At 54.8% G+C, this 23,185-nt stretch overlaps 1 protein-coding gene across 1 annotated transcript; it reads left to right on the top strand.

Moving 5' to 3' along the window:
* Positions 1 to 1,946: 1,946 nt before the first annotated feature.
* DNMT3L (DNA methyltransferase 3 like) lies at positions 1,947 to 22,223 on the top strand (the record flags this gene model as incomplete). Its single annotated transcript, XM_082624388.1, has 17 exons — positions 1,947 to 2,009; positions 2,208 to 2,298; positions 2,789 to 2,874; positions 3,402 to 3,518; positions 4,295 to 4,332; positions 4,460 to 4,579; positions 7,569 to 7,708; positions 8,280 to 8,369; positions 8,696 to 8,740; positions 9,442 to 9,709; positions 10,511 to 10,682; positions 12,831 to 12,918; positions 14,025 to 14,113; positions 16,358 to 16,433; positions 16,872 to 17,011; positions 20,017 to 20,102; positions 22,011 to 22,223. The coding sequence occupies 17 exons, from the start codon at positions 1,947 to 1,949 to the stop codon at positions 22,174 to 22,176; spliced, it is 1,875 nt and encodes a 624-aa protein (XP_082480514.1). The 3' UTR covers positions 22,177 to 22,223.
* Between the last annotated feature and the right edge of the window lie 962 nt (positions 22,224 to 23,185).

Here is a 23,185-nt window from a genome sequence, read left to right as displayed (position 1 = left end):
TGGAAAATATTCATAGCACCAAGTAAAATATCAGATAATTAGGAATAAAGATAGGAAGAAATCTGCTGTACCCACACTTTACGTTTTATTTATTTTTATTATTTATTTATTTATTTGCTTGTATCTCTTTTTATTAAGGTATAATTAACATATATAATTTTTTTAAAAGAAGGAACAGAAAGATACACCATGCTTCTGGATTTCATTTCTTTTCTTTTTTTTTTTTTTCTTTTTGCGGTATGCGGGCCTCTCACTGTTGTGGCCTCTCCCGTTGCGGAGCACAGGCTCCGGATGCGCAGGCCCAGCGGCCATGGCTCACGGGCCCAGCCGCTCCGCGGCATATGGGATCCTCCCAGACCGGGGCACGAACCCGTATCCCCTGCATCGGCAGGCGGACTCTCAACCACTGCGCCACCAGGGAGGCCCCTGGATTTCATTTCTTAATTGCATTTTAAAAGGCAGTTCTTCCTATCTACGGAACAGAAACAGACTCACAGACATAGAGAACAGACTTGTGGTTGCCAATGGAGCTGGGGGGTGGGGGATGGATGGAGTGGGGGTTTGGGGTCAGCAGATGCAAACGACTGTATATAGAATGGATAAACAACAAGTGCCTACTGTAGGGCACAGGGAACTATATTCGGTATTCTCCAATAAACCATAATGGAAAAGAATATGAAAAAGAATATATATATGTATAACAAATCACTTTGCTGTATAGCAGAAATGAACACAACATTGTAAATCAACTATACTTCAATAAAATTTTTTTTAAAAGACAGTTCTTCCTTAATTATTCTCTAAAGCTAATGTAATTCCAGTTGAATTATTAAAGGGGGTTTAGAAGTTGAGTCTCATGTTCTTTTGGAAGATGAATGAGTAAGAGACAAGACACCTTTGAAGAGGATCAAGCTGCCTCAGATAAAGTAGTAAAAAGCTACAGTGAGGGCTTCCCTGGTGGCGCAGTGGTTGAGAGTCCGCCTGCCGATGCAGGGGATGCGGGTTCGTGCCCCGGTCTGGGAAGATCCCACATGCTGTGGAGCCATGGCTGCTGAGCCTGCGCGTCCGGAGCCTGTGCTCCACCAACAGGAGAGGCCACAACAGTGAGAGGCCCGCGTACCGCAAAAAAAAAAAAAAAAAAAGCTACAGTGAGGAGGGCGGGAGGACTGGTGCCGTGAGACACAGATTGCTGGTGTGAAATGCAAAGCTTAGCACGATATCCAAACACAACTGTGGATTGTTAGGTAACAAATGCCTTGCATGGAATATGTTGGAGGGGGGACTAGATGGACCCGTTGATGAATCATCTTCAGACAAACTAATCAGTGCAAAAAGCGTGCCAAATACCAAAGAAGATCCTGACTAGAATAAAGATGTGTTTACCAAATGAAATAAAATGCCAAAATAGAGATGAATGCTAGTATCATTTTGTGGTGGAGAGGAAATGTTTAAGTATGATAGGAAAAGCAAAAACCATGACAGAAAAGACAAAGGCAAGATACTTGTGTATAAAATATTAAAAAATTAAAATCAATATAACAAGCTGAAGAAAATAGTTGTGACACGTATATGAGGATTAGGTAATATCTTTAACATAGAGAATTCTCAAATCCATAAGAAAAAGACAAATACTCAAGAGTTTAAAAAGGAAAAGAAACAGAGAAGAGAGACTTGATTTTCCTAAGTTTTATTCCACAGCCCAACAGCAACAGGGGCTGGAATCCAGCATCGTTTCACCATCAACTTTGGGACTTTTTGAATATCAGTCTATAAAAACTTACAGCCTGTGCACAGATAATAAAAATGGTGTTTTCCACTGAGTGTTTATAAATGTACCGTAAGGGGACTCCCTTGGCGTAAGTGGGCTTGGAGGAAGGGCAGGTTAAATCCAGTAAGCTGGAGGGCCATCGCCATGTTCTCAGGGACATCAGTGCAATGACGTCACCATGAACGGGGGGCCCAGACAGCAGCCCTGCTCCCAAGGCTCCCCCACAGCAGCTCTGGATGGGGTGCTGTTGGGAAGGGGAGGTGCAGTGACCTGGTGCCCTAAGGCCTCTCGTCAGGCAGTTGGGAAGATGTGCAGTCACCGTTTTAGCCAGAAGGGGGGGATGTCTGGTCACTTTTGTGGGTGGCGGAAGACCTGGCTTTTGTGCTCAGACAGACTGGGAAGGGGTCTTGTCTTTTCCACTCCCCTCATCTCTGCACAGAGTGGCCTGTCTGAGGCTGTGCCCTGTGAGGTTGCTGGCATCCACCGGGACCACCAGGACACCTGGCTGCGAGGCCAGGCCCTTCTGAGCTGTCAGTGGCTGCCTTCTCTCTCTCTGCATATTTAAAGCATCATTAGTGGTCAAGACAGCGGCAGGCTGGGCAGAGGGTCGGACCAGAGCCTGAGGACCAGTGGGTCACCTTGTGGTCACGCCAACACAAGGGCGAATTCCTCTTTTACCCCCACTGCACTTTGTCTTGGGGAGAAGAATGAATGTTCGTTCATCCATCCATCCATTCCCCCAAGAGCATCACAAAACACCACCACTCGCCTCCCACTAGCGTGAGGTGGGTCATGTGACCTGATACGGTAACTGAAACATGGGCGGGTCCCTGTGTTCCCTTCCCCTGCCCTGGCTGCACATTCCAGATAGAAGAGGGCACTGGCCGTCAGTCTGCCCCACAGGGGCCGGGACCATGAGGGTCAGGAGGAGGGCACAGGACACCAGCCTCTGCTGCTGCAGCCCTGGGCCCTGGGTTGTCAGCGCTGAGGCCTAACCAGCCCACCTGCCCATGTGCCCAGCCTTGGGCCGACAGCTGGCAGCTTCTCCCACCCTCCAGAAGCACGGTCATGGGCAGCCTTGGGAACAGGATGCCCTGGTCCGATTGGTCGGGGCCAGGCGGTATACCATCCCCTGCTTGGAGGTTCACAACTTCCATCACTGAGCCTTCCATCATAAAGGCTCTGATAAGTCCCACAGGAAACACACCCACTTAACATTCCACTTCCCTCAACCCTATTTCAACAGAGACTCTTCCCTTCATGGAACATTTATAGACACTGCATGTGGGGTTGTATGCCTGAAGCACCAGTGTGGGAATCATCTCCAGACCCGCAGGATGACTGAGCCCAGCCGGTCTCCCCAGGAGCCTGTCTCCCCGGGAGCTTACCGTGCAGTGAAAGCATGAAGGCCTGGAGTCGCGAGCCCGCTCAGTGGGGGCGCTGGGCTTTGCACCCCCCACTTCATCCCACGCCCTGGCCCACCGCCCGGGAGATGGGGGGGGGTCTCTGCAGCGCCTCCGCCTGAATGACCTACAAGCAGCCAGGAGCCCAGGCCTGACACCTGCAGGCAAAGGAAAAGATCTGAACCCCAGTCCCTGATGGCCCTCGTGCTCTTGTGGCTTCCCTCATACAGCTTCTGGACAGTGCTCCCATCGTCCCCCACCAGTGTGCGTTCCCAGAGAGGCATGGCTCCACCCGCTGCCAGGCCCCCCCTCTGCTTCATGTGCCCCCAAATCCTCTCCAGATGCCTGTGAGACCCCCTGCTACTCTGGGGCTGCGCAGGAATGCAGAAGGACAGCATGCGGACCGAGCGGTATAAGGGGTCTCTCCCCATTGCCAGGAAACCTGGTCGGTGCCCTGGCACCAGGACAGGATCCTCCTAGGCCGTACATAGCTGCCCCCAGACCCAGCCTTGGGTGAGGGGCCAAGCCCAACAGGAGTCAGGTGCCGTTCAGGATGCCTTTGGGCCCAAAAGCCTCTGAACCGAACTGAGATCAAGCTGTGGGTCACCCTGTCAGGCCAGCACCCAGAGGGTGACCACCAGGCCAGACGGGACCTAACCACAGGCCCACCGTGGCTCTGAGGGTGTGGAGGTTCATGCAGGGGTGTCAGCAGGTCCTCACTGGGCCCGCGCCAGCCCTGCAGAAGTCCCGGCCAGGGAAGGCAGGGGTGTTAGGCAGACTGGGCTGTGTTGGGAGGGACTGGGGTTCACCCAGGAAGCTTCAGAACTGCCCCTCGCAGAGCGTGGCCACTGATGGGTGCGGGGCCATAGGGGGAGTTTGAGCTGGCAGGTGGTCCCCATGGAGATGGAGGCCTGCTTTGTGTCCTGCCTTTTGCTCCCACGCATGTGATTTTCGGGTTTCCTGGGGTGTCCATGAGTGAGGACAGGGGTACCCTTGGCCGGCAGAGGGTCCTGACATGTCAGGGTCTGATGCTGGTGGTGGCCTCAGAGACTGAGCTGGTCACCAAGAGGCCAGCTCCTCTGAGGCCTGTTTCCAAACCACTAGGGCCCCCCCACCCCCCCAGACAGTGCTGGTGTCTGCCAAGCTGCAGCAGGGCATACGGTGACCTGAGACCCTGACAGGAAGGCACCTGCCCGGGAGTGTCCTGGGTTCCCCCCACCCCCGTACATGTCCACGTACCCTAGGTGGAACCTCTTCATGTCACCAGGTCAGGTGATCTTGCCCCCAGGACGCCCTCCCTGCTGTTCAGGTCCAACAACAAGAAGACAGTCCCTTCCGTGGAGCTGGAATGGGCCCCTGGAATTCCCACATTCCCCTTCTGTTACAGGAACAACATGGACAGGGCAGAGTGGGGAGCAGTGATGTGACATGGGAGTTGGGTGGTGTGGTCAGTTGACAGAGAGGCCTGCACCCCAGTCACTACTGATCCTTATAATAATGTTTAATCTGGTGTCCTAGTTAAAAAACAAAGCTAAATTAAGTAAAAGGAGGAGAAGGCAATCAAGACAATATACTCAAACATGGGGAAAATGATTTCATCGTCGTCATCAGTATTCTCTTCCCTCCACTAAAAAAAGCTTTAATAAACTCTTGTAGAATAAATATTCTAAAATATTTAGAAAGATATGCTCATGGATTGAAAGAATTAATATTGTTAAAATAACCATATTAGCCAAGGCAATCTACAGATTTGATGAAACCCTTATCAAAATTCCAATGGCAGTTTTCACAGGAATAGAAAAAACAATCCAAAAATTTACGTAGAACCACAAAGACCATGAATTGCCAAAGCAATCTTGAGAAAGAGGAACAAAGCTAGAGGTGTCACACACCCTGATTTCAAACTATGTTACAGAGCTACTGTAATTAATACAGTATGGTACTGGCACAAAAACAGGCACATAGATCAATGGAACAGAATAGAAAGCACAGAAGTAAACCCACGTATATATGGAAAATTAATTTATGACAAAGGAGCCAAGAATATATAATGGGGAAAGAAGAGTCTCTTCAATTAATGGTGTTGGGGAACACTGGACAGCTACATGCCAAAGAATGAAACTGGACCACTATCTTACACCACACACAAAAATTAACTCAAAATGGATTTAAGACTTGAACATAAGACCTGAAACCACAAACTCCTAGAAGAGAACATAGGTGGTAAACTCCTTGACATCTGTCTTGGCAATGGTGTTTTGGATTTGACACCAAAAGCGAAGGCAACAAAAGCAAAAATAAACAAATGAGACTATAATCATACTAAAAACTCTTCTGCACTACAAAGGAAACCATCAACAAAATGAAAATGCAATGTACTGAATGGGAGAAAATATTTGAAAATCATATATCTAATAAGGGGTTAATATCCAAAATATATAAAGAATTCATATAGCTCAATAGCAAAACAACAAACAATTTGATATAAAATCTAGGGAAGGAATCTGGATAGATGTTTTTCCAAAGAAGACATACAGATGGCCAACAGGTACATGAAAATGTGCTCAACATCACTCATCATTAGGGAAGTGCAAATCAAGACCGCAGTGAGTTACCACCTCACACCTGTCAGAGTGGCTAGTATCAAAAAGACAAGAAATAACAAGTGCTGGGGAGGGTGTGGAGAAAAGGGAACCCTTGTGTACAGTTGTGAGAATGTAAACTGGTGCAGCAACCATGGGAAACAGTATGAAGGTTCCTCAAAAAAGAAAAGATAGAACTACCATACAATCCAGCAATTCCATTTCTGGATATTCATCCAAAAACAAGGAAACACTAATTTGAGAAGATATCTTCACCCCCATGTTCAGCATTATTTACAGTATTCAAGACATGGAAACACCCTAAGTGCCCATGAATGGATGAATGGATAAAGAAAATATGGTGTATGTATACAATGGAATATTACTCAGCTGTAAAAAAGAATGAAAATTTTGCCACTTGTGACAACATGGATTGACCTTGAGGGCATTATGCTAAGTGAAACAAGTCAGACAGAGAAAGAAAAATACCATATGATCTCACTTACCTGTGGAATTAAAAAAAAAAAAAAACCTGGGACTTCCCTAGTGGTCCAGTGGTTACAACTCTTCGCTCCCAATGCAGGGGGCCCAGGTTCGATTCCTGGTCAGGGAACTAGATCCCGCTGCAACTAAAGATCCCGCATGCCACAACTAAGACCCGGTGCAGCCAAATAAATAAATAAATATTTTTTAAAAATCATAGAAACAGAGAAGGTGGTTGCCAGAGGTGAGGCCTGAGGGATGGGCAAATGGGTGAAGAGGGTCAAAAGATACAAATTTCCAGTTATAAATAAATTCCCATAGATAGGGATGTGATATACCGGCATGGTGACTATAGTCAATAATACTGTGCTGTTAAAAACAGAAACTATTTTAGAATAGTTTGTATCTACGGAACATTTGTGAAGCTAGGACAGAATTCCCCAAAACCCCACCCTGTCTCCCCTATTATTAACATCTTGCATTAGTGTGATACAATTGTTACAATTAATGAACCAATACTGATACAACATTCACTACACTGAGAAGCCATAGTCTACTAGATGCCCTTGGTTTTCCCCTAATGTCCTTTTTCTGTCCCATTTAGTCATCATGTCTCCTTACGCTCTTCTTGGCTGTGACAGTTTTTCAGATTTTCTCTGCTTTTGATGAGCATGACAGTTTTGAGGAGTCCTGGGCAGGTATTTTGTATGCCATTCCTCCCCTGGAATTTTCTGGTATTTTTCTCACGGGTGGAGGCAGGGTCATCGTGGGGAGGGAGCCCGCAGAGGTGACAGGCCATCCTCATCTCAGCGCCTCCAGGGCAGTACTGTCCACTCCACTCTTGACGTCGACCTTGACCACTTGGCAGAGCTGTGTTTGTCAGGTTTCTCACTGCAAAGTTACCCCCGCCTCGTGCGGAGCTTTTGACGGGAAAGTCGGGAGGCCCAGCCCACACCCCAGCAGAGGGGGGAGTTATGCCCCCTCCAGGCCCAAGCTGAGCCCCTCCTCCCTCTGCCCCTTGGCCCCTCCCACCGCAGTAAACGCCCCCCCTAACCCTTACCCAGCACCTTCACCCCCGCCCTTGAGCTCCCTAAGCCCACTGAACTCCCTCTGCTCACACCTGCCCTCCTGCCACTCCCCCAAGACCTCAGTCCCGCCCCTAAGCCCCCCACTCCCACACTCAGTGCCCCATTACTGAGCCCCCCTCACCCAGCCCACACAGCTCTCTTCACCTCTCCCCACCCTGGGGACTCTCCTCCCCCTCCCCGCTCCCCAGACTCCCTAACCGCACCCAACAGGAGCGAGCCCACACGAGCCCCCCCACCCTTCCAGCCAACACCCAGTGGCACTGAGGGCTCCCCCGCCCCTCCCCACTCCCCCGCCCCCGCACGTCACGTCACCCTTCGCACCCCCTTCGCCCAGCAGGCCCAGCACCCCGGGTTCCTGCTGGTTTCTGGAAGGCCCCTTCCCAGGTTCCATGGCCCTCTCCTCCCCGGGGAACCCTGAGCCTGGAAACCCTGGATGGCTCGGAGCTTGACCCGGCCCCGCTGCTGAAAGGGGAGCCGTGTCCCCCGCCCTGTGAAATCAGTGAGGCCCTTTCTCCTTCTCCATAGCCCCCCTGCCTTTGAGGCAGGGGTGGGAGAGACCACAGGCTGGGGTTTGGGGGACAGTGGGGTGGCAGGAGCATGGGGGTGGCTGAGGGGTGCACAGCCAGGAAGGACACAGGAGGAGGGAGGGGCCGTGGTGGACCCTGGGCCCTTCGAGGCCCCCTGCCCTCCCATTTGTGGGGAGAAGCAGCCCACCTGACCGCGCCCACTGAGCCCCCTCTCGAGGTTGGCACTCCCCACCAGTCTTCCTGCCCCTTGACCCTGGGGGTCGAGAGGGGTGTGTCATGGTGGGAGGTGGGTAGGGGCCGGGCTGGGTGGTCTGCTCAGTCCTGTGCTGGGGGTCTGGGGCTCCAAGACGGAGGCTGATGGGACACTTTCTCCCTGTCTGGTGCGCGTCCTGTCTCCTGGTTTGGTGTCCCCGTGGCCACTGCTGCAGTCCTGGACCCGGAAGCAGAGCACAGCATGGACATCACCCTGGTGGGCTCCAGCGAGCAGTCATCCCCACCGTCACCCAGGCTCCACAGAGGTGAGGGCTCATTCAGGTACTGGATCCATCACTTGGGGTGCTGACCCCAGGCCTGGGCAGTATCTAGGGTTCCCGGCTTCTGGAATACTCCCACATCATTCAGGAGCAGAAGGGCCCCACTCGAAGCCTCCCCCACCCCACCCCACCAGCTCAGATGTTTAACATGTCACCATGAAAGGCAGAGGGGACTGGGGGGAGGTGGCGGTGCTGATCCTCTGGTTCCTGTGACTTCGGAAGTCCTTCACCAAGGACTTGTGAGGCTCATCTCTTGAGGTGTCTAAATTAGGAGACAGGCAGAGGAAGGGGCTACTTATTTTCTTTTCCAGATCTTATTGCATATGAAGTCAAGGTTAACCAGCGAGACATAGAAGGTGAGCATTGCACACCTGCCCAGGTGAAGGGCAGCCAGCTGAGGAAAGACTTGCAGCCTCATTCATTGTCCATCCATGGAAGAGGGCAGTGTATGCCACGGGTGCCCAGCTCGTATCCCCTCCACCTGCCCCAAGGACCCTGACACTTCATTTGAAGCGTACACCTCAGTGTCTTTTAGTGTAATCACAGATATGTGTACCCATCACTACAATCTAATTTTAGGGCATTTTCGTCATGCGCAAAAGAAACTGGTACCCATCCGCAGTCCGTCCTCCTTCCTCACCCCTCTGCCTCCCCTCTTACAACCCCAGGCAACCATGCATCTACTTTCTCTCTCTTTGCGTTTGCCCATTCTGGATCCCCTGCATTTACATATGAATTTTAGGATCATCTTAGCAATTTCTAAAAAAAAAAAAAAGAAAGAAAGAAAGAAAGGAAAAGGCCAGCTGGGATTTTTGAGAAGGATCTGGTTTCTCAAAAACAGATTTGGGGAGGCTGCCCATTTTAACACTATTTAGTCTTCTGATCCATGAATATGGGATGCCCTCCCATCTGTTTGACCATTAATTTCTTTCAAGACTAGTTTGTGGTTTTCAGTGTACAGGTCTTGCCCTTTTTTTGTTATTGTTAAACTTGTTCCTAAGTCTGTTGCTGTGCCTGACGGCATTGTGACACGTTGCCCTGTGGGTTTTCGCCTCAGACGTGTGTATCTGCTGCGGAAGTTTCCAGGTGCACACGCAGCACCCTCTGTTTGAGGGAGGGATGTGCACTCCGTGCAAGGTAAGCAGGGAGGCATGGGGTGGCTTTGTGGAGGCCTTGGAGCAAAGGAGGCAGCCTGGCTGTGCCCTCACCAAGGACAAGTTCCTGGAGTGCCTCTTCTTGTACGACGAGGACGGGTACCAGTCCTACTGCTCCATATGCTGTGCGGGAGAGACGCTGCTCATCTGCGAGAGCCCCGACTGCACGCGGTGAGGCCAGGGGCCCTGGGGGTCCAGGCAAGGGGTGAAGGACCACGGCCCACAAGCCTAGGAAACTCCCATTCTTCTCCGTTCTGCATCCCGGAGTCCCAGGGGGTTCACCCCCCAAAAGTATGACTTTCTCCAAAGCTATCCATTTCCATGTCAAATGTTTCATTTGGTGTATAGCCTTGACCTAGGGGAGAGGGATGTCAGAAGATCTGTGCTTGTGATTTTTCTTTCTGTTTTTATCGCCAAGACATAGCTGCTCCCTCCGTGGTTAAGTAGGGCAGTGACAGGAAACCCACGCGGCTGGGGTCAGGCAAGGCGTATTCATTCCCTGCTACATGCCAGCCTGAGCTTCACCCGTGGTCCCCTCCCCTCAGTCCTTCTGGGCCGTCCTGGTATTGACTGCTGCCCTGCCCCAAGTCTGCAGCCCCCACCCACCCCGCAGTGGGTGCGCCTGCAGAGATCTTGCCTGGTTTCTCAGGATCTGGAGTTTGGAGGAGGGAGCCAGCTGGCTTTGGGGAGTCTTTGAAAACTGTCACTGCCCACAGACCCCCTGCAGCCTCCTGCAGATGGCTGGGTTCCCATCACTCCTGGTCTCCAAGAGGGACCCGTTCCCCTTCCCCGGGCCACAGCCTCGCCTCCCGCCCCTGCCAGCTCTGTCTTTTCACCTGAGCCCGCGTGTGGCTTCCACCCCTCACTCCGGAGCAAGGAGCAGGCTCTCCTCTGCCTGCAGGACCACCGGGGTTTCACCTGGCGGCCAAGGCAGTGGCAGGCCTGTCGCTGTGATTCTCTGTTTGACTCCAGGTGCTTCTGTTTCGAGTGCCTCGACAGCCTGGTGGGCCCCGGGACCTCGGGGAAAGTGCAGGCCATGAGTCAATGGGTCTGCTTCCTGTGCCTGCCTTTCCCCCGCAGCGGGCTGCTGCAGAGGAGGAAGAAGTGGCGGGGGTGGCTGAAGGCCTTCTGCGACCGGGAGGCGGTGAGGAAACGGCGGGTGCTCGGCGGCCCTAACTTGGTCCCTTTCCTCTGGTGACAGGCTGCAAAATGCTCGTCCGCTCCCTTACGCAATGAAGTTAAGGGCTTTTAAGCAAATGCGCTTTTCCCATCTCCTCTTTGTCCGCTAGATGCTCTGTCTTCTACAAGTCACTTTTTTTTTTTTTTTTTTTTTTTTGTGGTACGCGGGCCTCTCACTGCTGTGGCCTCTCCCGTTGCGGAGCATAGGCTCCAGACGTGCAGGCTCAGTGGCCATGGCTCACGGGCCCAGCCGCCCCACGGCATGTGGGATCTTCCCGGACCGGGGCACGAACCCGTGTCCCCTGCATCGGCAGACGGACTCTCAACCACTGCGCCACCAAGGAAGCCCCCAGCAAGTCACTTTATTTTTTAAAATATTTTTCTTTTTTTTAAATTAATTTATTGATTTTTGGCTGCGTTGGGTCTTCGTTGCGGTGCGTGGGCTTCTCATTGTGGTGGCTTCTCTTGTTGCAGAGCACAGGCTCTAGGCTCATGGGCTTCAGTAGTTGTGGCACATGGGCTTCAGTAGTTGTGGCTCGTGGGCTCAGTAGTTGTGGCTCGCGGGCTCTAGAGCGCAGGCTCAGTAGTTGTCACGCATGGGCTTAGTTGTTCCACGGCACGTGGGATCTTCCCGGACCGGGGCTCGAACCCCTGCTCCCTTCATTGGCAGGCAGATTCCTAACCACTGTGCCACCAGGGAAGTCCCTCTACAAATCACTTTCGCATGGCAGTTTTGTTTCTTCCAAGCCTGGGAATGAGGCATTTGTAGGACGTAGGAGAGGGGCCCAGCAGAGGTGTGCCTCTAGGTCCAGAAAATGGGAGCCAACGCCCGGGCAGGGTCTCCTGGTCCAACCCGGACAGCTGGCACAGACGTGGGTCCTCTCCAGGATCAAGGCCGGGAGCCGGGAGCTAGGCAGGAGTATGGGCTCATCATGGTGGGTTGAACTCTGTCCCCCAAAGATACATCCAAGTCCCTGTTACCTGTGAACATGGCCTATGTTGGAAACGGGGGTCTTTGCAGACGTAATTTAGTTAAGAATCTTAAGGTAAGGTCATCCTGGATTAGGGTGACATGAAATGCAATGATTGGTGTCATCTAACAGGAAGGAAGGGGACAGAGACGCACAGAGGGAGGGTGGCCACGTGATGGGGAGGGCTGGGTGCTCACCGGGGCGGCCTGAGTCTCGGGCTCTCTCCCCTGTGGCGCGTGGCCAGGCTGGTTCTGGAGAGTTGCCATGCACGGCATTGCTGGGCCACCACAGGGGCACACGGTAGCCCCACCACCCAGCGCTCCCTGAAACCAGATGGGAGCAGGTGCCTTTATGGTGCTTTTCGGAACAAGGTGCCTGCACTCCCCGTAGAGCCTTCTCTAGGTCCGGTGAGCGGCAGAAACCCTCCCTCTCAGGGCAGAAAGACCCCATGCCGGCAGACTGCAGGACGAGTTTCTCACCAAAGGGAGAGGGGGTTGCTGCTCACAACTGGGATTGCTGCCACTAGAGCCGGAGCACAGCGGGAAGGAGGCACTGCGCCTGCGGCTGCCGCGGGGGGTCAGGACGTGTGTCCCCAAGTGTCCCTCAGGGCTGTGCCTGCGCTGGATCCGCCCTGCCCTCCTCACCTCCCCACGCCTCCTCTGGGCAGCCTGCCCTCCCCTACACTCGCCCACCACTTCACTCGCTGCCTGCGTTGGGCGCTGTCCACCTGCTCCAGCCCTGGGCAGACCCTTCCCCGTGGGGCTCAGGGTCTCTTGGGACCCCCCTCCCCCGCCCCCAGGCAGTGCCCCTGCCTAGGCCTGGAATCCCTTCCGCAGCTCGTGGGAGGCCAGGCACTACCACGTGCAACCTCCTTTTCCTCGCACCTGCCTTTCTTTTGCTAGAGATGGCCCAGGTTGGGGACTTGGTGTGGAAGGCAGAGGCCCTCGTCCTGGGAGATGGGTGGGGTCTCCCGGAGGCCTGGGGGTCAGTGCAGTCAGGGCGGGGCCAGCCGCCTCGGCAGGTGTGTCATCATTCATCAGGGGAAAAGCTTCTGCAGAGCCAGAAAGAATGTTTCTTGTCACTCATGGGCTCTACAGCCAAGCAGTCATCAGAACATCCTTTTTTTTTTACAAAATAAATAGGAGAGTCCCCTTGAGATGTACAAAACCGTGCCCGTGTGGAAGAGAGAACCCGTCCGGGTGCTGTCCCTTTTTGGGGACATCAAGAAAGGTGGGTGCAGCGATGTCTGAGGACTGAAAATGGAAGATGCGTCTGCCTGGAGCGAGACCCACGGGGGGCTGGGGGAGTGGGCGGTGGGCGGGGTCGAAATGTCCCCTATGCTGCACTTGCTGCATGTTTGAGGCTGGGGACCTGAGGGTCACCTTCAGGAGGGGAGGGTTGCGGGAGCGCCTGGGGCTCCTTCCTTCAGCAGGGATGCCTTGGAAAGAAAATTCACGTAGCAGGACGGTGGGTGTGAAACGCTGTAGTGAGGGCCATGGGGCCCAGGCTCTCTGCCTAGGACAGCCCTACCCACGGCCACCAAACCTCAGACACCTCCACATACCTGGCCACCTTATAGGGCTGCCCCACCCCTCGCAGGGCTCCCTGCACCCTCCCTCTCTACCCAAATCTCCCAGATTGCCCAGGCTGGTCACGTGCTGCATTCCAGCCTTGCCTGGGTGTCCTGCCCCTCTGTACCCTGAGCAGACCCCACCTGCTGGTGCCTTTGGAAATCCTATGGATTCTCCTGGGCCCGGAAGATGTAAGAAGAATCCGTGAAAATACGCCTTGTCTCTGGCCAAATGGAATGGGGGGAGGGGGCGTCCACCCCGCTTCTGGCACTATGCCCCGTGTCTTGCGTAGTGTGGTCACAGTGGCCTCATGCGCACCCGTGTTAGGGACCTGGGGGCTGAGGCGCACAGAGTGGGCACAGCTTTCCCCTGAAGGAAGCCCATGGCCGCCCAGCCTTCAAGTCCCTGCCCGGACGATGCATCCTTAGTTCAATTTGTTAAGATTCTTTCTGGGCTAGTTGTCCCATGCCCAGGCTGCAAACTCCCCTGCAACCCAGCCGTGTCACACAGCCTGACCAGGTGACATCAGCGTGGACTGCCACCACCCAGTGGTTTCCTAACCCAGAGAGTGACACTGCAGCCAGGAGGGCGTGGTTTTGCAACAAATTGCTTGACTTTCTGAAATCAGTTCTCAGTGGAGTTTGCTTGCTCGCCCCTGTCGTGCGATTGAAAAGATAAAGTCTGCTTGCTGAGGGCAGCCCTTTAGTTCCACATGGGGTCAAAAACCAACGTCAGCCCTGTGTGTCCCCTTTGTTCCCCACCCAGAGCTGATGAGTCTGGGCTTTTTGGAATATGGTTCTGAGCCGGGAAAACTGAAGCATTTGGATGATGTCACCAACGTAGTGAGAAGGGACGTAAGTACTGCTGTGTTCCTCCAGGCGCCAAGGGGTGAGAGAGACTGGGGGGAGGGGGTGCGCCGGGGGCGGGGGACTGGACAGGAGGAGGAGGGGCAGGTGCAGCCCGGATGCTCTGTCCCCAGCAGGGCCCACCTGGGGGGGTGTCGGCCCCCCACGGCGGGAGAGCTGAGAGAGGCATGTCCGTAGCCCCCCGCTGCCCACCGCCCAGAGAACCATTGGCCAAGGCTCCTGCCCGACTTGTTGAAATCCAAGGGGCCTATCCCACCACCTGTGACGGTGCAGCCCTGGGAGGGGGATTCCCCCCCCTAAAATAAAGTGCTGAGTCTTGAACACAGCCACCACTGATGGTTTGAAAACATTCTCCGAGCACTGTCATGAAACGTTCTGGCTCCCTCGAAGGCTATTTCCTGCTGTCCTGGACGGCGGCCTTGGAGGAAGGGCCTAAAAATGACTCAGCAGCTGGGCCTCCAGCCACCGAGGATGGGAAAGGGCCGGGACGCCTCCTCTGTGGCCTCAGGGCAGGAAGACCTAGTCCGTCACCCGCTCGCCCACGCAGCCTCTCACAGGAGAATTAGAGCCCGTAATCCCCAGAGCCCAACAACCACAGACACGGGGTCAGAGGGGCCGGAGCACTGGCCATAGAAGGTGGCAGCAAGGAAGCAGCCAATGTGGGGGGACCCACTTCACCCCCCGCGTGCCGGCAGGGCCTCTCAGCTCTTCTCCCCATCTGGCCAGGGGGCCGTGTCCCAGGGGCCAGCCCTCCTCTCTGGCTGAGACTGGAGACGCCCCCCTCCTCCGTCCCCCTGGGGTCTGCCCTGCCCCGAAGCCCAGGACAGTTCTCTTCTTGCCCCTCCGGCCCCTTCGAATGTCCCACCAGGAAGCATTTCTGGAGCCTGCGCCCACCCGCACACTCGTCCCAGGCTCCCCAGGGCAGGGTCCTCCCTCCCACGGCAGGATGGTCAAGGCAGGACCGGAGGGTGACACGAGCCCTCCCCATGTAGCAGAGCTGCAAGAACAGATCAGACATGGAGGGGCTCTCGCTGGTGCAGCCAAGGGTCCAGACACTCCCTCCTGTCACGAGCTTTCGCGTCTCAGGGGTGACAGTGGCTCACGTGTGGCGTCATCACTCGGTTCCCCAACGACCAGTCCTGGCTTCACTCCTTTTTCACAAGGCCTGTAAAATGGGCCTTCCCACCGTGCAGCCCACCCTAGAGGTGGGGGTGTCCGGCTTCCACGTCTACACAGCCATACCTGGCCACGGGTTTCGGGGGATTTAAAGTCCACACTGGCGGGTTCTCGGGGACAGCGGGGTGTTCCCTCTAAGACCTTGCTTCCTTCACAACCTTTCCTGGGGTCATTTCAGCAGCCACCTTCGTGTAGAGTGCTGGGATGCAGGTCCCAGGCCCCCAGCCCATGCTCACCTCCTCTAGCCCCCTTGCCCCTTCCCTGTCCAGACCCCCTGCTGTACTTGTGCCGGTCAGCAGGCTTCACTGGAGCCCGGTGCCCATTTGCCACCAGGAGTGCGCCTGGGTCAGGGTCAGAGCTGACTGTGACAAGGCATGTCAGGTTGGGGACACGTGAGGCTGGAGGCTAATGCTGGGTGTCGGCTCCTGTTAAGTGACTTGGGGAGGGTCCGGGGAAGCCACGTCTGCTCTGGACGGACTGCTGTCAGAAAGCCAGGGATCCAGTGTTTGGGTCTCTCAATTGTTTTCCAAGAAGAGTGACACGGGCTAGAGTCTCTAACCGGGTCCCTCAGTTACCTGGGCCCCTGATGGGGGAAGGGAATCCTCAGCGTCTCAGCTCAGGTGGGATTGTAGGGGCCTGGATGGGGCTGGGGGGCGGGGGAGGTGCAGCAGGGGCGGCTTGCGCTCGCCAGGGAAGGCTGCCTGCTGCCCAGTGACCCATCGGGGCTTCCAGCCGTATTTCCCAGCAACGTACAGAATCCACATGAATCCTTGGGGGCCCCGAGCCACCCTCCCTGGAGGGTCTGTGAGGGCCACGCCCGGCACAAAGGAATCACCGCGCTCCCCAGGGCTCTGCTGAGGAGCCGGCCTCCCCGAGATGATAGAGAAAGCGGGGCTCCCTGCACCCCCTGAACCAAGGGGCAGGTCTGACCCGCTGGGTTTCACCGCCCCCCAACCCCTTCCATGAGGGTCAGCCTGAATCACACGGTCAGACAGAAAAGGTGCCCGGCCCCGGGGGAGCTCTCTGCCCTCCTGAGCCACCTGTGCTCTCCTGCAGGTGGAAGCATGGGGCCCCTTCGACCTCACCTACGGCTCTACGCCCACGCTGGGCCACGCCTGTGGCCAGCCCCCAGGTAAGAGGCCTGGCCATCTGCTCAGACTCCAGAGCCTCTTGTCCGCCACGCCCTCCCACGCACCCCAGCCCTCCTCAGGGAGGGCAGGAATTGCAAACTGTCTGCATTCTTAAAAAATCAGCTTTATTGGGGTATCAGAGACATAGGTCAATTGTCCGTATTCAGTGAGTATAGCGTGGTGGGTTTTGAAGTGCGAACCCTGTGAGCCATCACCACAACCAAGACAGCGAGTGGGTCCGTCACCCCAGGGTGGCCTGGCGCCCCTCCCACCCCATCCCTGTGGGGCGACACCCAGCCTCCTGCACCTGTGCCCTCGAGGCTGCTGCGGGAGCAGGACTGCCCTGGGGAGCAGGCGGCCCCGCCCCCACCAGAGCCCCACCCTTGCATCCCGGGTCCCTCCAGGCAGAGCCCAGACCCACCTGATTGCTCCCCACCCAGCGTGGTACCTGTACCAGTTCCACCGCATCCTGCGGTACGCGAGGCCCCGGCCAGGCAGCCCCCAGCCCTTCTTCTGGATGTTCGTGGACAACTTGGTGCTGACCAAGGACGACCGCGTCGTGGCCACTCGCTTTCTGGAGGTGGGTGCGGGCCGCGGCCTCCCCGAGGGACACTTGGGGCCCATGGGGGCACCACTCAGGTCCCGGTCCCGAGGCCTGGGCTTTCAGAGTTCACAGACCCCACGAGGGCCGTCTCACCACTGAGATCCCAGGTGCCTTTGCCCTGCTCTGGATTTAAGATGCCGCCACCTCGGCTCATGTCCTTCTCCTCCCCGCCACCCCATCTGTGCGCATACACACTCACACGTGCACACGCATCACACTCGCACACCACAATGTGCAGTGCGCCGGTCAGTTACACACACACACACTCAAACCCATCCTGGGGCACCGACGGCCTTGCTGTTTCTGTCCTCAGGCCCAAGTCCTGACCATTAGGGCAGCCACTTTTGGACTCAGTGACCGGTTTGTCCAGGGCTGACCTGGCCCGTCCCTCCCAGCTGACCCCCACACAGGGCAGCCCCAGGCCAGGCCCGGAGTCTCCGCAGTGAAAGTCTCCTGTCTTCCCCACCCCTGCTGTCCCCACTGCACTTGACTTCGGGTCCTTGGCCACCTCCAGGACGTCTCCACAAACCTACACATCTGCCCGCCCCGCTGCCCTGCGTCGGGCTTTTTTCACTTAACCGTTACCTTGGAAATCGTTCTGTTGGAAAAGTACCTTTCTCACTCTTTGTTTTGACGTATGTGTTTGTTTTGTGCAGTTTGACTTTGTATGGATGTGAAAAATGCCTTTAACCTGTTCCCGGGAACAGATAGCTGGGCTGTTTCCAATCTCTTGCTCTTACAAACAGTGCTATGAGGACGGGGCGTGGGGGGGACGTATGCGGGGTGGATTCCGGAAGTGAGACCGGGGGGTCCATGTGCCGTTTTCAGGAATGCTGCCACTGCCCCAGGAGGGTGTCCACGCAGACCCCCCCGGCGGCCGAGCTGCCGTTCCCCTCACCTGCCCACGGGGTGTCCCCCGCTCTGCGTTCCCTCGCCTTGCCTCCCAAATGTCCCGTCTTCTTCCCTCCTATGCAGCTGGGATTTTCCATTTTGTATCGTACTGGTTTGATTCAAGAAACTATCGATCTCTCTACATTAATTTAGCTTCTGCTGCCTTCTTGGATTACCTTGTGGATGGTAGTGGTTTATAGTTGATTCAGTTAGACTTTCTAGGTATTTGAGCAGATTATCTGCAAGTCATGATCGTTTTTTCTTTCTAATTTTGTACCTCAGATACGTTTCTCTTGTCTCACGTTGCATCACAGTAGTGATGAGACATGCCTGCCTGGTTCCTGACTTTTACGTAAATGTTTCCAGTGTTTCTCTACTAAGCGGATGCTGGCTTTGAGGTTGAGGTTGATAAATTTCACTATGTTAAGGAAATTTCCAGCAGTTTCCCTTGATTTCTATTTTTTGAGCCATATTATCAAGAATAATTGTTGGATTCTGTCAAATGTTCTTTTTTACGTCTATGGAGAGAATTAAGTTCCTTCTTTAGACCTATTAATAGGATATAATATACTAATAGATTTCCCAACAGTGATCCGTCCTTGCATTCCTGGAAAATACGCACGTAGTCATGGTGTATGGCTGTTCTGACAGATTGCTGAAATCTGGTGAATAGCATTTCCTGTAGGATTTTTTGCTTTGATGAGCACGAGAGGTGGATGTGTGAGGTTTTCTTGTTTTGTGCTATTTTTGTCGGGTTGGGATGTCAATGTTAAGTTTGCTTCATAAAAATATTTTAAAATTTGACAGACTTTTCCTGTGCAGTTGCCGGGATTGATTGTTGTTGCCATTGTTTTAAAATGGAAGCAACTCTTCTGTTAAGAAGAGTTAAGATTTTCAATCTTTTCTGAGATCAATTTGGTAAGTTATGTTTTCCCGGAATGTCACCCATTTAATTAAAGTTTAAAAGTCATTTTCATAGGGTTGAGCAAAGTGGCCTCACGATTCTCTTACTTTCTTCCGCATCTGTGGTTATTTCTGCTTTTTAGGAAGCCTGGAATTTTTAAATACTGACATGTCACCACATCTCAGCAGTCATGATGAGGCTTGTAAGGTGACCTGTTTACTGAAAACTCTATGAATAGTAATCATGAGTCCAGACAAAAAGCACAGTCTCCAAACCTGGGTGCCAGCTGTCAGCAAACTTGGAGGACAGCAAGGATACTGACTCTTGATCGTTTTGTGAGCACATTTGGTAGATCGGAATTGGTCCCAAATCAGAAGCAGGCAAAAAAGAGGCCTTCTCATGTGTCCTGTGACTGCTCCCATCTTGCTGTGGAACAACATTCCTGCTGACGGCAGGCAATAGCTAGACGTGCCCAATACAGGACCGTCTCTTTCTGCCCTGTGCCTGATGGTACATTCAGGTGTGAGCTCTCCTCCCGGCCAGGGGTCTGGACACGGGAGGAGACTGATGTGTCCAGGGATGGTCAGACTTGGGAACGGTCCACGTGGGCCTTTCTGCACGCCCCACCACTCCGAGTCCAGAGAGGTAGAGTTCAGGCCACCTGGTTGGGTGTCGGGGACTGGATGACCTCCCTCCTGCCACGACTCCCCCCCAGCCCCTCCTTCCCTGACCTTCCGGTGCTTCCTAGGGAGACTGCGGCCCCAGGATCCAGCCACTCCCTCGGCCCCTGTGGGCATCGTGAAGCATCGGCCCTTTAGGAAACTCTGCTGTCTGCCCGCAAAGCCTCTTATCTGCCTGAGATGACGTATCTCTTGGCTCAAAGGACAAGGACTTCTTTGTCCTTCATGGAGATCCACCTCTGCCGTGGAGCAGGCGGGGAGTCCCTGGGCCAGGTGACCTGTGGGAGAGAAAATAACCTACCAGTTAAAAGGTCTAAAATAATATCTCGGCTTTTTTCCTTATAAGGTGATACATAAGAAAAAAGATGTGACGTGTAAGCAATGTTGACTGGGAGACATACTCGGTCTAGGAGGCCTGGGACGCTGTTCTGGGCTCAGGTGTGGTGCCCACGGTGGCTGAGGCCTGTGGGTCCCCCCAGTTCATAGTTGATGTTTTTATCCCTCAGACTGACCCGGTGACCATCCAGGACGTCCATGGCAGTACCATCCAGAACGCCGTGCACGTGTGGAGCAATATTCCCGCCGTGAAGAGGTATTTCCTGTGCATTTGTGGTCCCTGGAAGCTTGGAGGGACACCGGGTGCTTCGGGTTCACCAGGGAAACAAGTCTGAGAGTGCAAGAGAGCAAAGGGTTTTCTACACAGAGCCGTGCCCGGGGCAGCCTCTGTGCCCAGGTCAGGGGCCGCCCCACAAATCCTGGACAAGCTCAAGGTCAGCGGTGCCCCCTTTCCGCCTCGGGGACCTTCTCCCCGCTTTGCACTGGTGCCTCTGAGCGTCTCACCTCCGGATGAACCCCTGGACGGGAGCCACGCGGCACGTGTGCCCCGGTCCCGGTCCCCACTCCCCAGGCTCCGGGCACCTGCCTCGCCCTGCACAGCCCCACGCTCACAAGCACACACCCGCTGTCTCACAGGCTCACACTCATCACACACAGAGCACACACTCACACAAGCCCACATCCTCACAGGCACCCCACTGTGTGCGTTTGGGCCGCACTGATCTTCTTTCAGCCCCTCAGACAGGCCTGCCTTGGGCTTTCACACACACACATACACACACACACACACACGAGGGCACAAGTGCACATGCACACACACGCATTCGTGCACACACAGACGGGCACACACACGCACACACGGCCTTCGGTGCTCCTGGAACATTCTCAGGACTGGTGATTCTCACGCACGTCCCCTCGCCAGCCCTGCACACCCACAGCCCTGGTCCGGCCACCCTGCTGCTTCAGGCAGCCTTTCTGCTCCCGGGACCCTGCTCTCCTCCACTGTCCCTGCCACACACCGCCCCCCAGAGCCCTTGAGGAGAAGGCCGCCTCCTCCCCCAAGCCCCACGTGTCTGGCCTTTGCCCTTGTGTTGGACCAACGTGGCCTGCATCTTCCAGGACAGTAAGTCATGGGTCCGCCCCCTGGCAATGCCTGGAAACTTCTTTTCATCACCTCCCAGTGCCAGCCTTTGCGCCGCTCACGCTGTGGCACCCACCAGGCCCCCAGCCAGGACTGTAGCGGGGAGGTGGGGAGCCAGGTGAAGCAGGTTCCGAAACTTTATCTTTTCGGAAGACCTGAGGGTCACCCCACCTCCTCCACGGCGTCTCCCCACTTCTCTCCCCTGGAGGTGGGTGATGGGGCCTGGGCCCCAGGAACACAGCAGGGGCTTCCCTTGAGGCTCACGTTGCCTCAGTCGTGAGGGAGGCCCCCCCTCACTGGAATACGGACCGTTGTGCTGGGATGATGGGCAGCTGCCTTCAGCCGGCACCGGCCTCCCGTGGACAGTGGAGCTGCCCCGAGGAGGCGGGCAGGGAGGGCACCAGGAAGGGCGCCGTGTGTTTCTGGCACCTTGTCCATGGCCTTCACCACCACCCCCAAACTGAGCCGAGAAACGTTCCCCGAGTCCAGCGAGGTGCCAGGCGCCACGTCTGCGAGACTTGAGTCCCAGGGTTGCATCACACGACGAGTGGGGTCCCTGCCGCGTGGCCCTCTGGCACAGGCAGCCCAGGGCCCGCAGGCAGCCGTGCTCAGCTCGGGTGCAGCAGGACCCTCGGAAGGGCCATGGAATACCGCTTGACCAGCCTTGCCCACAAGTCCCGCCCTCCCTTCTCTGTGGGTCTGCTCCGAGGTGGCCTCTCCACCCTGAAAGTGAGACTTGCTGAGCTGGGCCAGTGGTCTGCCCTTGGGGACCCTCTGTGCACCCGTCTCGAGTGACAGGCCCCTCCCTGGGAGGGGTGTGGGAGTGATCGTCCCCTACTGCCCAGGACATGCTTGTCATCCCACCATGGGGTGAAAAACTCACAGAAGGCAGGTGGGGTCTTTCTCTCAGAGACCTCAGGTAATCTAGCGAGACTGGCACCCCCCAGCTTTCCAGGTGCCCGCCCTGCCCACGGTCTCCCAGGAGCCCTTGGGTGGGTACCAAGCCCCCGCTCTCCTTCACAGCAGGCATTCGGCTCTGGATTCCCGGAAGGAATTATCCCTGCTGGCTCAGGACAGGCAGAGAGCAAAGCCCCCCACTCAGGGCCCAGCCATGCTGGTGAAGAATTGTTTTCTCCCCCTGAGAGAATATTTCAAGTATTTTTCAACAGAACTCACTTCCTCTTTATAAATGAGTCATTATACCGTGAAAAAAAAAAAAAAAAGACTTTTCCTAGAACAAAGACAACTTTCCTTACATTGTTTTTTTCCTTTTCAAATTATTATTTTATTTGCTTAACTTTGGATTTCCCGTGGTTGCTACAGGCCCATCATCCCTTTGGGTCTGGAGATACAGGGCCCTACTCCCACCATGACCCTTGGTGGGAGGGGCCGAAGCCTCAGGTCTAACGGTGGACAAGACCCTGACATTATCGTGCACGCCGTGCTGCTGGAAATGTTTCTTTGTGCCAGTTGGGAAGTTAAAATATATTTATTATGATCGTTGTGGGTCATGTTTTGGTGTCTTTGTGTATAAGCACAGCCTTTATTTTATTCCGTAGGACACAGGAAACTATGTGAGAACGACGAGCAGGACACATTGTTATAGCCGCGCGCTGCACCTGTGCCATTTGTACGCGTAGCCAATGCTGTCACGGCTGCCATGTGCCTTGATGGTTAAAATCACCCACCCTGATTAGAGCCACAGGAAGCATCCTAAACCTTCGCAAAGTGTAGCTATCCACTCGGTCAGCCAAGTAGGACAGGCTGAACAGAGGGCACGGAGGCCAAGGCCAGGTCCACTCGTGAAGCATGAGACCTTTGGTCCACCTTAACCCGGAGGGACTTGCTTGCAGAAGGCGGGGTCCCAGTTCGCCCCAGGCTCTGGTGAAGACAGGACCACTGGCACATTGACAGAGCCGGCTTCAAATCACGTGTGATGATTCCCAAAGGGGCCTTTCCAGGTTAACCAGAAAGCTCCCCAAAGGGACCCAGACTCAGATAGGCACATAGATTCTGCTTGTCCTGGGCGTTACACTGTGACCTGGGGAAGCTTGGGGCCAGTGCTGGTGCTGATAGTGGTTTGTGGAAGAAAGGTGGGGTTACAGCTGGGCTTTGTGAAGGGTGTTTTAAAAGTATCTTGAAATAGAATAGAAGTTGTGATGGTTAATTTCATGTGTTGCCTTGGCTGGGCCACGGTG

This window comes from Mesoplodon mirus, assembly GCF_964341445.2.
Source record: "Mesoplodon mirus genome assembly, chromosome: 6".
NCBI lineage: Eukaryota > Metazoa > Chordata > Mammalia > Artiodactyla > Ziphiidae > Mesoplodon > Mesoplodon mirus.
This window is presented reverse-complemented; position numbering and strand designations above follow the sequence as displayed.